The 16,917-nt window shown below is 37.7% G+C and overlaps 1 protein-coding gene across 3 annotated transcripts in view; it reads left to right on the top strand.

Moving 5' to 3' along the window:
* The window catches only part of tnrc6c2 (trinucleotide repeat containing adaptor 6C2), a 71,401-nt gene extending 64,392 nt beyond the window's left edge, over window positions 1-7,009 (top strand). For all 3 annotated transcript variants that reach the window (XM_048198098.1, XM_048198097.1, XM_048198096.1), the window contains one exon: window positions 135-7,009. In XM_048198098.1, the coding sequence (XP_048054055.1) occupies window positions 135-516 (382 nt within the window). In that variant the 3' untranslated portion in view covers window positions 517-7,009. The remainder of the gene's footprint in view (window positions 1-134) is intronic.
* Window positions 7,010-16,917: the final 9,908 nt, after the last annotated feature.

Below are 16,917 nucleotides of genomic sequence, written 5' to 3'. Positions count from 1 at the left end.
AGTGGCCCTCCAGGACCGAGTTTGCCCATCCCTGCTCTAGATGAATGTCTTTCTCTCTTCAAACTGATTTTATGTGTTATCCAGAAAACTATTTAATACTTGAATCCATTCCAACTATTTGTCTGTCACTCAAGGTGTGTGCTGGGTAACACTACCATCCTGGCAGAGTTTGCCGGTGAGGACGATGTGAACCGCTTCTTTGCACAGGGCCAGTCCCTTACCCCCACCACCAGCTGGCAGGCCAGCCCAGCACCAGGCTCCAATCAACCCCGGCTGGGCAACCCTGCAGCCAGCCACCCCACAGGCCTCTGGAGCGGGGGTGGAGGAGGTACTAAGATAGTCTGCAGCACCGGGAACAGCAGCAGTGGAAACGGAGGCGACATGCTGTGGGGCGGCGTGCCGCAGTACTCCAGTTTATGGGCTCCCCCAAACGGAGATGATGCCAGGGTAATCGGCAGCCCCATCCCAATTAACACCTTGCTTCCCGGAGACCTGCTGAGCGGAGAGAGCATGTAGGATGTATCGGACATCATAAACCGACAAAGTCAAAAGACCTTATGGATCAAAACCCAAGCAAATCAATGTGGCGATAATCACTTTTTGTGGAGCTGTAATGGAGGTTTAGTGTGAGACGAAGCTGCAAACCTCCAACTGCTGTTTATTTGTCCTCTGGTTTTTACGTCAGACTGTTTGTTGTATTCGTGCATCTTGTTCTTAGTGTGCAAAGACCTCGAGAAGCAAGAATCAATAGAAGCAGAAGCCTTTTGATGCTTTTTTTATTTCCAAAGGTTGTTTTTGCTCAAAAGTGTTGTTCAGGAGAAGCCATCAACGAGGCAGCCATCTGAAAGTGACCCAGGCACAGTGAGACCTCATGACACCCTTCCCTATAACGACACTGTTCTGATGATCGGAATGATCTTGGTACTTTTTTGGTTTTAAACTTTTCATCTTTTCTTCAGAACTTATTATATTAGCCGTAAGTGCTCTCTCTCCAGGTCCTCCTTAAAAACCTTTATTTTCTAAAACCTACAAAAAATTCTTTGTAACTTGCACAGTTCTGTTTCTGAGCCAGCGTATAGGCCAGAGCAAATGAGAAGAACACTCCTAGCAGTGGCCTGTCATCATGACTAATCACCAATGATCTTTTTTCTTTAATTCTTTTAGTTTTACAAAAAGGGAGCTGCACTGCTCTATGTTTTCTATTTACTCACGCCAGTTTTTTTTTGTTTTTTTTAATGTGTATGGTTAAAAAAAATAAGCTGAATGTTAAGCTTTGATGTAGATGAATGAATGTCAGAGTGTCTGCTGGAACTTGACCAAGCATCTGTGTGTGAGTACATAACCACTGCTAAAAACACTTTCAGTGGAGGCTTTTTAAATATACCTAATGGACATCAGTGCTGAATCAATCAGATGTAATTCAGTTACTGTGTGGTGTATCTGGTTATTGAGATACAACAGAGAGAAGAAACTCATTCTGATGCATTGTGCAATAGAAGCCAGAGATCCTTTCTTCCGTCCACACTGAAGCTTACTGAAACTTAAGACTGCTTTTTTTTCTTCTTCTTTTTTTGAAGGCTTTTGAAGAATTTAACCTTTGGACTAATTTCCCACCTTGCCTCTGTCTGTTTGTCTGGCTTGCTGGCTGTTCGGTATTTGTGTGGAAAGGAGGAACTGTTAATTGTGTTTGACGTCACTACATGTGGTTTAAAACTGCATGTGTGGGATCTCACAGTCTCCCGGCCACTTCTTCACCAAACAGAAACGGAATCCAGAGCGGAGACGCATGGCACGGGAGTCAGGCACAATACCAAATACAATGCGTTTCTCTTAATGCAGTACAGAATAAGAGATCCTTGCATTTGGTACAAACATAAAAGACATCTACATTTTCTAAGTCTCTTCTTAAAGGGGTATTATCATAGCACTTATTACAAGAGTGATGCTCCCTCTGTGAAGCCAATAAATCAGATAACGGAGCATATAGTTTAAAAAAAAAAAAAAAAAAAAAAACTTCTTATGGCAACTTTTGGCTTTTTTTCTTTTTTTTTTTTGTACCTTAATGGTATTCAAAAAAGCTTGTTTGTTTGTCGTCCATCTCTGGTCCAGAAGCTTAAGTGCAGAAAAAAAAAAAAAAAAAACATTTTAGAATGAAGGGAAGAACAAACTCTACAATCAAACGAATCCTGCAATGTATGTTTTTATGTGTCTGTACTTTTCTTTCTACTCTCTATCAAAGTGAATGTCATTGTTACTCTGAAATAGTCTTTGCCCTGTCTGGAGGAGGCATCTCGATTGGATTGGATATAAAAGCAGGCTGTGTGGTGTGTTAGTGCCTCGATGTGAAAACTGATCGGAGGATGTTCGATTCTCCATAGCAACTCTCTCTGTGCACCTAGTACAATGGAATGCTGGAAAGGATAGTAATGATGTCATGATATGGATGTTGGCGGCATCATTCATCATTGGCGTCCTTGTAGTAGTAACTTAGGTACAGATCTTCGAATGTTCTGCCGTTCTTTCTCTGGATGACATCACTCCTCTCATGCATCCTTCCCCACTCCCTGGTCTTGCATGATTCCACAACACCCCCACCCCCCCAATTGAATTTGAGACTGAATGCAATTGCCAGTGTTGTGTGATGTTTTTTTCACATTCTGTTGGTCTTCATGCAGTGGTCTTTAACTGCCTGCAGTGCTCATATGCAGATACACTTTAAAAGAAAGGTGCCTCTGTATACCTGTCCTGTGTAACGGATGCAAACGAAGATCGATGATGTGGGCCATATTTGTTTATTTCATGTCAAAAGTCATTTGTTTTTGTTGTTAACAATGTTCTTAGGTCATTTAGAATAACGGCTCTTTTAGTGATGTGTGTGTGCATGACCTCACCCTGGGTGTCCCACCTCTAACTCAGCTGCTAACATCCTCTCTCTCTCTTGTGTGGCCTCGGTGAAGCCAACCCTGTTATCGAGACAAGCCACCCGTACTTGAAAAGCCCTGTCCGAGCAGTGTTTCTATGGACAGACTCTTTCTGCCACTGGCTCTATAACTACAGCACACAGCATGCTGTCACTATGCAAAGTTAGAGAAGATGGGCACGTAATGTCCGTCCTGTGCCAATCTGTGGCTTTGAAAGGAAGTTGGAAATATCTCACAGTCCTCCCGTAATACTTTCTTACATACTCAAGAGGCCATTGTAATCCTTGTAAATTTAGGATGTTGTCTGACGCTAAGCCAATTTAATTTTGGGAGGTCTGTGTGTTAAATCTGCTGAATTTGATCAATCTCATTTCAGTACAATCTCAGGGCATGACAAGATGAACTAAATTTATGTGTAATGAAAGTTGATAGTTTTTAAGATTTATCATCTTTAAGCAGTTTTACACACTAAATGATGTGTAAGAAGCTTGTACATTTAAAGAAACGCAAGTGGATATTTATCAGTGGGGCAATAAAATTAGGAGGCTGGCTAGTTTGGGTCTTCTCAATCCTTCTGAACAGGGACTGCTGCAGAGCCATCAGTTCATTTATACAGTAAATGGGACCTGTGTATCTTACCTCTCTGCTGCTGGTTGTGTTGAATTCCCCTCATGGTCTCATGTGCCAATGTATACATAAATATATGTACAGTACACTGTGGCATCTCTGACTTCACATTTTAAATTCCAATGTTGTTTTGTTGTAGAGCACTTCTGTTCGGAGGCACTTTGATGATTCTTGTGTGTTTGAGGTGGGATTGGGTTTAAAAGGGGTTGAGGATATTCGTCAGATATATTTGTCACCTCATGCTGATTATTTGTGATTAATCTTGTTGCTGTCATTTGAAGAATCCTTTATAACAAGCAAGAACTTTAACAGCATTGGGGATTATGGTGTGCCAATGGCGTACAGATAATGGGTAATCCCTGGTACTTTTTTGAATACCAAAAATGAAATAGCATTTTAGTATCTTTTTTTTTTTTAAAGGAAACAAAAAAGTTTGACAAAAACATGTAAACAATGAAGGAAAAAAGATCTATAACATTTAAAAATGCACTTCTTGCTGATATTATCTCCTGTTTGCTGGTCATGTTCTGAAGGTTGACAGCAAGCTGGAGTGCCTTTTATGTATGCTGTATTAACTGTTTATGTAAAATTGTGCCCTGAACTGTACATTTCCATCTCAGTTTCAGTTCATTTCGGGCCTTGATGCTGTATAAACCTTCTTTTCTTTTCTTTTATTTTTCTTTCCTTTTGGAAAAAGACATTTCAACAGATGTCTTAAGATGCTAAAGTTGTTCATTGACTTATTTTTTTCTATTTCTGGGATTCTGGGAGGTTTGGGGGGTGGGGGGTGATCACTGTTGCCTGTGTGTAACTGCCTTGTTCCAAACTCAGTCGCAGCTGACTGACAGTGAACCACAATGTGGCTGTAATTCCAAACAGTCAAAGATCACAGGAAGTCTCTGGTGACACCAGCATTGGTAGACTATGACTACAGCTTACCATTATCCTCAATATTATCATGTTCATTATGAAGAGAAATGCTATCAGATCTCTGAATCCTTCCCTTTTGAAACTACTGGGTAAAATACAATTTGAAATAAGCAATAGACCTTGATCCTTACGATGTGTCATCTGAGAGAATTTGCCTAAAAGAAAAAAAGAGTGATCAATGATAGATTTGAACCAAACAGTCTTACTAAAGTTGCATATTGGTTTAAATTAAATGACACAGGACGTACATGCAGTATTTGTGTATACCTTCAATCATTATGTTGAAACCCATAATTCTAAACAATGTTTATGTTTCTAGGCAAAGAATGAAAAATCATAAACATATCAAAAGAAATATATTCACCGATACTTGAATTAAAGCACGCCAATTGTAAAATGTGAATTTATTTTTTCTTAAATTTTTGTTTGGGTCTGACACGTTTAAGGTATTTGATAACATCCTCACAAGGTTTAACATTCTTCACGAGGAAGAAAAAAAAAGCTATGTTGAAAAACGTTGATTTTAGTATGAATGAGTGTGTTTGAATGGTTCTGTATGTGCACTCTTTAATCACTGCTTCTCGTCACGTGGCAACTGCCTGCAATTATGATCCATTTAGTATGTTGAACTTTCTCCATTATTTGTGTGTGTGTGTGTGTGTGTGTGTGTGTGTGTGTGTTAAAAAATGTTCCAACATGGTTACTATCTAGCGTTGCACTGAGTGTCTTTTTTCCCAAAAAAAAAAAAAAAAAAAAAACGCAGGGGAGATGATGACAATTCATGTGTTAATGTTTACTCAAGGACTTTATGGGTTTATTTTCATCTTAAAATATTAAAAACCTGTAAAATTGTATCCTCATATTGGCTTTTATTGTGGAATAATTCCCACAAGAGTTATCATTTTAAAGAGTTTTGCATTGTTTCAATTGCATTATTTAAAAAAAAAAAAAAAAAAAAAATAGTAACAGAAAAAAAATAGAAGATAAAAACTAAACGTTGGCCATAGTGAGAAAGTTAGTAGAGAACCAGTAACATTCATGAACAGTAAAGATAAACAGATGCAAGTTAGTGACATTCTGACTCATTTCAAAAGGTGCCTATCTCTTCCATTCTGTGAAATTCTTCTTTCTTTTCAGAATTACCTGCCGTTTACAAATGATGGAATTTTCCGAATTTGCAAAAACAAAACAAAAAAGTAAAGGAATTTACTACAAGAATGCAAGGAAAAAAAACTACAATTACATCTTCCATCAAAAAAAAAAAACAAAAGAAAAAACTTTTTAAATGAAGACGTATGCTACTTGCTGAACTCTGGGATTGTTTCAGTGTTGCGCTGAATTTTGCTTATGAATTACATTATTGTTCTTGTTGGTTGAACTTATGCCAAAATGTCTTTAAATTTTCATTTCTGTAAAAGCAACATAATTCTGTCACTGTCTTGCACACTGACAATGGACTTGGATATTTTCTCAGGAAGATTAGGGGTCCAGAGTTCCAGTTTCACTGTTATGATGTTTGATTATCATGAGAATTTAACAAATTGTTTAATGAAAGAGGACAAAAGATGTCGATAGAAATCCAGCTCAAAGCACTGAAGGTTATGGATTTTTTTTTTTTTTTTTTTTAATGTCTTTTGAAGACATTTTAATCCGTAGCAGACACACATTTACCAAATATTAGATTTGTAATGAACTTATGCGTTATGTTTGTGGAGTACTTTCCATTTGAAATATGTTTGTTTGTATCTAGCGCTTTACATACAAATACAGTTTTGTTTATTGGTTAGGTTGTGGAAGGACCTACCACTGTTTTATTTTACCTTGCTTGATGTTTCTCAACGAGGTCCAGTAAAAGATGCTTGGTATTCCATCCTCTTGTCTTTTCTTGTTTTGGAAATTCAGAGGCTTGTATGCAAAGGCCTGAGAATTGTAGATCAACAAATAGAACTTGAACTCCTACCAGATTTTCTTACTAGTTTTTGAGTGTGGGTTGAAAATACTCCATCTAGGTTTAAGACTATGATGAGGAATTGAAATATTGTGAAAGGATTAAGAATCTATGCACAAGTTTGAGGGGACAATATGTCCGGTCATGCTATTCTCACAAGGAACTTTTTGGTGGGGTGGGTTGGGGGGTGTTCATACACTTGTTACTTATTTCTTTGTTGTACGAGTTCTGATTTGAAATAGCAGATTTTAAAGTGTCATCACCACGCTCTGTGTCTCTCAACCAAGGAGCATCATCAACCAAGCACTGTGGGTTTATGCCAATCCGTGACTGACATTCTAGTGTTCAAATGGAATGATGGGTTGTACGGGGTCTTGTGAAAGGGAATTTAATTGTTTCTCTTTATTGTTCAAATATTAAGAACATGACTGTACTAAGATTTAACAATGTTGCTGGCTTTTAAATGTGTTTTCCTTACCCTTAATAGAATGTGATCGTTGAGGACTTGCACCGAAAAAGTCTTTCCATGTGGTATGGAGATTATTTCAACCTATATTAATAAACAGCATTTTTTTCTCTTGAACTGTGTTTTTGTTTTATTTATGCTATAGGCTAATATTTCATGTACACTCCATTTAGTCAACATTTGAGTAGAATTTTCTTGGAACTCTGTGTCCTCTGTAAGAGGTTAATAAGCTGGCTGATATGGCAATCATGCTGACTCAGTCTTATACTGACATCTAGTGGCATGTCCAATTTTATTGCAGGTTTGAAATGTGAGACTGGCAAGCAGGTTTTATTTAAAGGTGCCCTAGAATTGTAAATTGAATTTACTTCGGCATAGTTAAATAATTAGAGTTCTGTACATGAAAATGACATACAGTGAGTCTTAAACACCATTGTTTCCTCCTCATGTAAATTTGATTTGTGCAAAAGAATCTCAACATAACACAGACTGTGACGCAACAGTTGGGATCATTAATATGTACGCCCCCAAATTTTGCATATACCAGCTCATGTTCAAGGCATTAGACAAGCCAGTATTAACGTCTGGAGCAGCACAACGTCTAGAGTCGAATCAACAGACTTTATGCTGGTAAGCAAGCAAGGACAACAGCGAAAAATGGCAGATGGAGCAATAATTACTGACATGATCCATGATATCATGATATTTTCAGTGATATTTGTAAATCGTCTTTCTAAATGTTTCGTTAGCATGTTGCTAATGTACTGTTAAATGTGGTTAAAGTTACCATTGTTTCTTACTGTATTCACGGATTCTGGAGCCGTCGTTATTTTCATTAATAAACACTTGCAGTCTGTATAATTCATAAACACAACTTCATTCTTTATAAATCTCTCCAACAATGTGTAATGTTATCTTTAGCCACGGAGCACTATGAAACTCATTCAGAATCAAATGTAAACATCCAAATAAATACTATACTTACTATATTGGATATGATGCATGACGAACACTTTGTAAAGATCCATTTTGAGGGTTATATTAGCTGTGTGAACTTTGTTTATGCAATGTATTATAGAGTTGCGAGCTGGGGGGCGGGAGCGCGAGCATTTAAAGGGGAAGCACGCTGAATAGACGCATATTTAATTATGCCCCAAAATAGGCAGTTAAAAAAAATGAATAATCTATGGGGTATTTTAAGCTGAAACTTCACATACACATTCAGGGGACACCTTAGACCAGTGTTTCCCAACCCTGTTCCTGGAGGCACACTAACAGTGCACATTTTCCAAATCTTCCTAATCAAACACACCTGATTCAACTCATTAGTTCGTTAGTAGAAACTCCAAGACCAGAAATATATGGTTCAGATAAGGGAGACATTCAAAATGTGTACTGTTGGTGTGCCTCCAGGAACAGGGTTGGGAAACACCATCTTAGACTTATATTACATCTTGTGAAAAAGCATTCTAGGGCACCTTTATATTAGATGCTAGCTGTACATAAATTACCAAAAAATTTGCCTTGAATAGGGCTTTGTTAGCAGTCAGACATTATGGAGATTAATCCATTCTGTGGGAATAGCGTACTAAGCGTAAGCAAGCAGTTTTTAAGACTTTTTCCAAAAATACTAGTCATGTTTTTGTGTAAAAATTAAATATTACTGAGGACACCTTTAAACTGAATGGCACATGCGAAAATGTAATGTGCTTCTTCAGCGTTTGATCATTGTGGTTCAGTTTTGCATTGCCTTAGGCTTAGAACATTTACAAAAGTTAACTCTGCTTGAACCTACTGCCAAGGGACAGGAAAACAGATTAAATATAATACTCTAGTATTGCCTTTCTTCAATCTCTCTTAATAACAATTTAAAATATATCTGTGTAAATTGCTTTAAATAAAGCATTTGTTTTCATTGAGTTGTTTTCTGGTTCATCTGTTGCACTTATACAAATCATACACAAGAAGGCAGTATTGAGCTACACTCATTTCTATACTCTCTCCTCACCACAGACCTTAATAAATGCAGAATCAAGTATTTACAACCCCAATTCCAGAAAAGTTGGGGCATTTTGTAAAATGCAATAAAATCAAGAATCTGTGATTTGTTAATTCTCTTGAACCTTTATTTACCTTTATTTACCTCTTGAACCTTCATTAAATACAGTAAGGGGTTAACCATTTCAGCTCAAAAATCCAAAAAGCCTCTCTTTGTAATAGTTTTTGTCACAGTTACCCCCTCTCCTATGTGGCAGAACCCTCTCAATGCCCAGAAACTTGAAGTCAGAAAGAGAATGTTTTACAGATGTGAAAAAAAAGTGTAATCTTGTCTCCTAATGGCACTCATGTGTTCTATAATTCTAGTGCGCAAATGCACGTTTTGTTTTTCCAACATACAGCAGGGGACAGGGACACATAATTATGTATATCACATGTGTAGTTTTGCATGTAATCAATTGTTTAATTTTGTAGTTTTTTCCAAAAAATTGGGTGTGTAAAAGATTTACATTTTTTATATAATGAAGGCAAGCAGTACAATCTTTACATGAAAAATTTCCATGGGCATCTGAGAGGGTCCCAGGAGTGTGGATAGACTCCAAAAAAGTTGGGACAGAGGCAAAATAAAACTGAAAAGATTACAGAATATCTAAGTAAAACTGTTTTGAAACACTCCACGGTGAGCAGGTGAATTGGTAATAAGTGAGGGTATTGTGTTGGTGTAAAAGGAGCATCTGTCTTTGCAAGCAAATATGGGTCATGGCTCATCACTTTGTGCCAAATTTCATAAGAGAATTGTCAAACAATTCAAAAATCCCATTTCTCAATACAATATTGCAAAGTATTTAGGTCTCTCACCATCTACCATACAAAACACTGTAAAAAAAAAAAAAAAAAAAAAAAAAAGATTCAGGGAATCCAGAGAAATCTCAGGCTGTGTAAGGCAAGGCAGGAAACTTCTTGTTGAATGTGCGTGACCTTCAAGCCCTCAGATGACACTGCATGAGAAACCATAATGCTGCTGTGTTAAATATAGCCACATGGGCTTGGGTGCCCTTTGGAAAACTGTTGTCACTTAACAGTCTGCCACTGCATCAAGAAATGCAACTTACACAAAGAGAAAGCTATTTATCTGTTCAATGCAAAGATGCTGCCGAGTTCTTTGGGCCCAAGTTCATCTCAGATCTTCCAAAATTCAGTGGAAATTTGTGGAAATTTGATTCCGCATCAGGTATAAAAGCATATCAGAGTATGGAGGTGCATCAGTGCAAACGGTATGGGTGACTTGCATATGTATAAAAGTACCATTGATGTGGAGGTGTATATTGGGATTGTACAGAGACATATACTGCCATCAAGATGACATCTTTCCTGGGAAGCAAAACAATGCCAGGCCTCATTCTGCACGTGCTACACCAGAGTGGTTTCCTAGACACTCTAGACCAGGGGTTCCCAAACACAATCCTGGAGCCTCCCCAGCACTGCACATTTTGCATGTCTCCTTTGTGTGACACACCCATTTCAGGTCTTGGAGTCTTGACTAATGAGCTGATGATCTGAATCAGGTGTGTTTGATTAAGGAGACATGGAAAACATGCAGTGTTGGGGAGGCTCCAGGAATGTGTTTGGGAACCCCTGCTCTACACTATAGAAAGGATGTGCTTGACTGACCTGCCTGCAATCCAGATCTCTTATTGAAAATACAGGTGCATCTCAATAAATTAGAATATCGTGGAAAAGTTCATTTATTTCATTAATTCAACTCAAATTGTGGAACTTGTGTATTAAATAAATTCTATGCACACAGACTGAGGTACTTTAAGTCTTTGATTCTTTTAATTATGATGATTTTGGCTCACATTTAACAAAAACCCACCAATTCACTATCTCAATAAATTAGAATACTTCATAAGATCAATTAAAAAAAAAAAAGGATATTTTAAAAAGAAATGTCAGGCTTGTGAAAAGTATGTTTATTTCTATGCATTGAATACTTGGTTGGGCCTCCTTTTGCATGAATTACTGCATCAATGAGGCGTGGCATGGAGGCAATCAGCCTGTGGCACTGCTCAGGTGTAATGGAAGCCCAGGTTGCTTTGATAGGACTTTGCTTTGATGCCAAGTCCTGCTGGAAAATGAAATCAGCATCTCGATAAAGCTTGTCAGCAGAAGGAAGCATGAAGTGCTCTAAAATTTCCTGGTAGATGGCTGCATTGACTGTGGACTTCAGAAAACACAGTGGACCAACACCAGCAGATGACATGGCAGCCCAAATCATCACTGACTGTGGAAACTTCACACTGGACTTCAAGCATCATGGTTTCTGTGCCTCTCCATCTTCCTCCAGACTCTGGGAATTTGATTTCCAAATGAAATGCAAAATTTACTTTCATCTGAAAAGAGGACATTGGACCACTGAGCAACAGTCCAGTTCTTTTTCTCCTTAGCCCAGGTAAGACACTTCTGATGTTGTCTTTGGTTCAGAAGTGGCTTGGTACATGGAATGTAACAGTTGTAGCCCATTTCCTGAAGACGTCTGTGTGTGGTGGCTCTTGATGCACTGACACCAGATTCAGTCCACTCCTTTTGAAGCTCTCCTAAGTTCTTGAATCGGCTTCGCCTGACAATCTTCTCAAGCCTGCGGTCATTCCTTTCACTTGTACACCTTTTCCTACCACACTTTTTCCTTCCAGTCAACTTTCCATGAATGTGCCTTGGCACAGCACTCTGCTAACAGCCAGCTCTTTCAGCAATGACCCTCTGTGGCTTACCCTCATTGTAGAGGGTCTTGATGATCGTCTTCTGGACAACTGTCAAGTCAGCAGACTTCCCCATGACTGCTGTTGGGATTACTGACCTAAACCCAATATTTATACCCTGAGAATGGTAATTTAATAGAACTTGAAATTAAATATTCTAATAATTTGAGATACTGATTTTTTTTATTATTTTGATGAGCAGCAAGCTGTAATCATTCAAATGAAAACAAAAAAGTCTGGAAATATTTTACTTTGTCTAATAAATCTAGAATATATTTAAGTTTTACTTTTTGAATTAAATTACAGAAAAAAAATAACTTTTTCATGATATTCTAATTTATTGAGATGCACCTGTATATGACCTGTCATGAAAAGTAGAATCAGACAATGACAACCACAAACTGTTGACCAGTTGTCTTGTAATAGGCGAGACTGGGCAAAAATTCCACTTGCAAAACTGCAACAATTTGCTTTCGCAAAAAATGATACTCATTCACCTAATCTTTATAGCATAAACATTCAGGTGTTTGTCAATAATCTTTGTACAAACCTGATTTCAAAAAAGCTGGGACACTGTACAAATTGTGAATAAAAACAGAATGCAATGATGTGGAAGTTTCAAATTTCAATATTTTATTCAGAATACAACATACATACATGTCATCTATGTGTTTATCATTTTAGGGAAAAATAAGTTGATTTTAAATTTCATGGCATCAACACATCTCAAAAAAGTTGGGACAAGGCCATGTTTACCACTGTGTGGCATCCCCTCTTCTTTTTATAACAGTCTGCAAACGTCTGGGGACTGAGAAGACAAGTTGCTCAATTTTAGGAATAGGAACGTTGTCCCATTCTTGTCTAATACAGGCTTCTAGTTGCTCAACTGTCTTAGGTCTTCTTTGTCGCATCTTCCTCTTTATGATGCGCCAAATGTTTTCTATGGGTGAAAGATCTGGACTGCAGGCTGGCCATCATTCTTCTACGCAGCCATGATGTTGTAATTGATGCAGTATGTGGTCTGGCATTGTCCTGTTGGAAAATGCAAGGTCTTCCCTGAAAGAGACAACGTCTGGATGGGAGCATATGTTGTTCTATAACTTGGATATACCTTTCAGCATTGATGGTGCCTTTCCAGATGTGTAAACTGCCCATTCCACACGTACTCATGCAAACCCATACCATCAGAGATGCAGGCTTCTGAACTGAGCGCTGATAACAACTTGGGTTGTCCTTGCCCTCTTTAGTCCGGATGACATGGCATCCCAGTTTTCCAAAAATAACTTTAAAATTTTGATTCATCTGACCACAGAACAGTTTTCCACTTTGCCACAGTCCATTTTAAATGAGCCTTGGCCCAGAGAAAACGTCTGCGCTTCTGGATCATGTTTAGATATGGCTTCTTTTTTGACCTAAAGAGTTTTAGCCGGCAACGGCGAATGGCACGGTGGATTGTGTTCACCGACAATGTTTTCTGGAAGTATTCCTGAGCCCATGTTGTGATTACCATTACAGTAGCATTCCTGTATGTGATGCAGTGTCGTCTAAGGGCCCGAAGATCACAGGCATCCAGTATGGTTTTCCGGCCTTGACCCTTACGCACAGAGATGTTCCAGATTCTCTGAATCTTTGGATGATATTATGCACTGTAGATGATGATAACTTCAAACTCTTTGCAATTTTTCTCTGAGAAACTCCTTTCTGATATTGCTCCACTATTTTTCACCGCAACATTGGGGGAATTGGTGATCTTCTGCCCATCTTGACTTCTGAGAGACACTGCCACTCTGAGTCAAGTCAAGTCACCTTTATTTATATAGCGCTTTTTACAATGCAGATTGTGTCAAAGCAGCTTTGATAACTGGTACATAATTTGGCTGCACAGCAGCTCTTAAATAAGAGTGTCAATGCAGGCAGATCAAAGCACTGTTGAATGTCAAGAATACTATTGAATATCAAATGTCAAGTTGCCCCAACTAAGCAAGCCAAAGAGGCTCTTTTTATACCCAATCATGTTGTCAATTGACCTAATAAGTTGCAAATTGGTCCTCCAGCTGTTCCTTCTATGTACATTTAACTTTTCCAGCCTCTTATTGCTACCTGTCCCAACTTTTTTGGAATGTGTAGCTCTCATGAAATCCAAAATGAGCCAATATTTGGCATGATATTTCAAAATGTCTCACTTTCAACATTTGATATGTTATCTATATTCTATTGTGAATAAAATATAAGTTTATGAGATTTGTAAATTATTGCATTCCTTTTTTATTCACAATTTGTACAGTGTCCCAACTTTTTTGGAATCAGGTTTGTACTTCATTTCAGACATAAATCATATTCACATACAGTACATGAGTGTGAATAATTATGTTATGTAGGTCTAATAATGTAAAGGTGCATCATTTCACAGAATAAATGTGAAAATAATCCCAAACCTCTCTTCTCTCAGGTATAACTTTTTTCTTTTCTTTTTGGAATATGCCTGGCAATTGTATAGAGAAACTCCCAAGTCTAAAAACGCTTGTGTAGGTGTTTTATGCTATAAATAACTAAGGTCTATATGTTACCATGGAAATACATTCTCAGGACCAGTGCCAAGAGATACTGTGGGGAACAAGCATGCTAAATTTACTCACACTACACTGATTTTAAAAAATGTGTTGGACGAGGAAGCCTTTTCCATATGCATTTTAAAAGTGGTTAATTAGAGAAAATTATATAATCCTCAATATGTTTTTAGCTGACGGGTAGAAGGCCACAGGTAATCACAGCCCTGTAGATAGTCAGAACAACACAATGATGGTGAGTGTGGTAAAACTTAAAAAATCAAACACCTGTCCAAAGCCTGATCCTGCTCTGGCTTTGGATAGAACTATTTTCATTGTGGAAGAAAAATAGACTAAAGCTACATCAGAAATTGCATACTGTCTAGTAGATACTACATTTGGTTTAAAAAAATTACTATGCATCCGTTAAAAAAAGTACATTCTATATAGTATGGGCATATAAATGGGTAGTATGAATGAAATTCATATGTACTATATCCCCATGCTGTCACTGTCACATGACCTACCAGTGAGAGCTGTGTGCTTCACTATCATTCATAACTTCTCCTCTCCTGTGTCCTCATGGGATAGTAAAGTGTTCCTCAGACGCACACTTCAGAATCTCACCGGAAGTAGTAGGTCATTCGGCTACTTTTCACCTACTGTTTAACGAGTAGCCCTACTGTGAATTTAGACATATATAGGCCTACTTATCTCACAAAGTGTTTTTCTGCTTACTACATTTGGGAAGCAAGCATATTCAGACACGGGCTAAGCGACTTGAAATGTTGTCTAAAATGTAAGTTATTTAACTTAAGGTGTGGTCACATTGTGGTCACAAAAAAGGTACATTTTCAATAGTGTAGTAATGTATAAAGTCACTTTCAAACCAAAACCCCTTTTCAAACCACTTTCAAACCTTTTGGTCAACCCAATATGAAATCTGTGATTTCAAAATTTTTATTTGCATGGATTTCTATTAAAATGACTCAATTTTGACTGCGAAACCTTTCTTTCATTTACTGTTGTATAAAGGTGTGGTGACAGTTTTACGATCGAGAAGTCTCAACGGGTTCAAGCTATAGACTGTAAAAAAAGATGGACGACGCACCTTCACTCTCTTCTATTGTAGATAGTGAAGCCGCTGTCATGAGAAATTGTCTTAACTAATTTAAATATTTCATTGTATGTTTATTGAATTAAGTGCACAAACAACATGCTTGAAATATAAAATGAATGCCTATGTATTGCATAATAAAACAAACTGTAAACAGATATTGGAAGCAAAACACATACCTAATATAATATAAGCTAAGCTAGCAGGCAAATCGGGTAAATGTATGCTATGCTAGTACATAAGCTTACTAAAAAATAGTAAGAAGGAGAAATGCTTGATTTCACAACCTATAGCTTGAGTTCAGTTATATACTACTAGTATATGTAATTTAAAATAAATTAATGTTGATTATAACGCATTTTAAACTATATAAAGCATAACGTTATTTTGCAGGAATTATAAAATACTACCCATTAAAAGTCTCTTGAACCAATGGGATCACTCGGGGTCCTAAAGGAGACGCGATCAGAGATCGTATTATTATAGGGAGATAAGAGCAGAGATTGTATATTATAGGGAGATGAGAGGGTCTGTATCGCCAAAGAATATACACTAACAAGAAGCGACACTCAATAGAATGTTCCATTGCAACACTGGGGCCCAGCAGCGGTCCTGCGTTTCCGCCATTTTGGGGTGAAAGCGACTCGGCAGTCCACTAGTTTCTATGGCAATTTCATCTTCTTTGTTAAAAAGAAAACGTACATTAAAACAAATCAAACTTGAAATCAAACTTGAATGATGACAACACAGAATACAAAACTATCACTAGTGATCATCAAATCCTTTTAATAGTTTATTTTACAGACTTTGTGTTTAAGTCTTCCACTTTTTTCACAAAACCTTTGCTCTCTAGAAACCCAGTCAGGTTGGGTTAAAATTCTTTGAAGTTCAAGTATTAGCATTATAAACACTGAATTAATACCAACATATGAAATTAAATAAAGGACATGCATCAGAAAAATTGGGAATGTTGCACAATAAATATATGAATATAATTGATTTTGCAGCCTATGGGATAACGGACACAGCAATGCATCATGTATTATAAGATCGTTATGTTTGTAGCGTGATCCATTAAAACATACTATATATATATATATATATATATATATATATATATATATACACATATACATATATAGTGACTCCACTAGGTCTGCTCTATATTGTTCACTGCAGACATGATGATCTTAAATGTATTAATTATTAATTTACTATTAATAAATGTGTAAAGTTGCATAAAATGGAAATACTCAATGAAGTAGGCTAACTACGTTACCTCAGATGGTTGAATGGTTGTGTAACCCCTCCAGTTCGAACCGCCCGCTCTAAGTGGGGCTCAAACCTGAGTCCGCTGGCATTGGAGTCGGGCGCTCTAACAAGGAAGCTAAAGACCGCAGTCTCTAGAGCACCTCTTGAGATCCGAGGAGTGAGGTTAACATGCACAGCTCTTACCGGCCTATGTCCGTTACACTCACCCCCCTAAACCTCACTCCCATCCAGGTCACGGCACCATTGTAACCCCTCCAGTTCGAACCGCCTGCTCTAAGTGGGGCTCGAACCCAGGTCCGCCAGCACTGGATTCGGGCGCTCTAACAAGGAGGC

This window comes from Megalobrama amblycephala, linkage group LG7, assembly GCF_018812025.1.
Source record: "Megalobrama amblycephala isolate DHTTF-2021 linkage group LG7, ASM1881202v1, whole genome shotgun sequence".
NCBI classification, from domain to species: domain Eukaryota; kingdom Metazoa; phylum Chordata; class Actinopteri; order Cypriniformes; family Xenocyprididae; genus Megalobrama; species Megalobrama amblycephala.
This window is presented reverse-complemented; position numbering and strand designations above follow the sequence as displayed.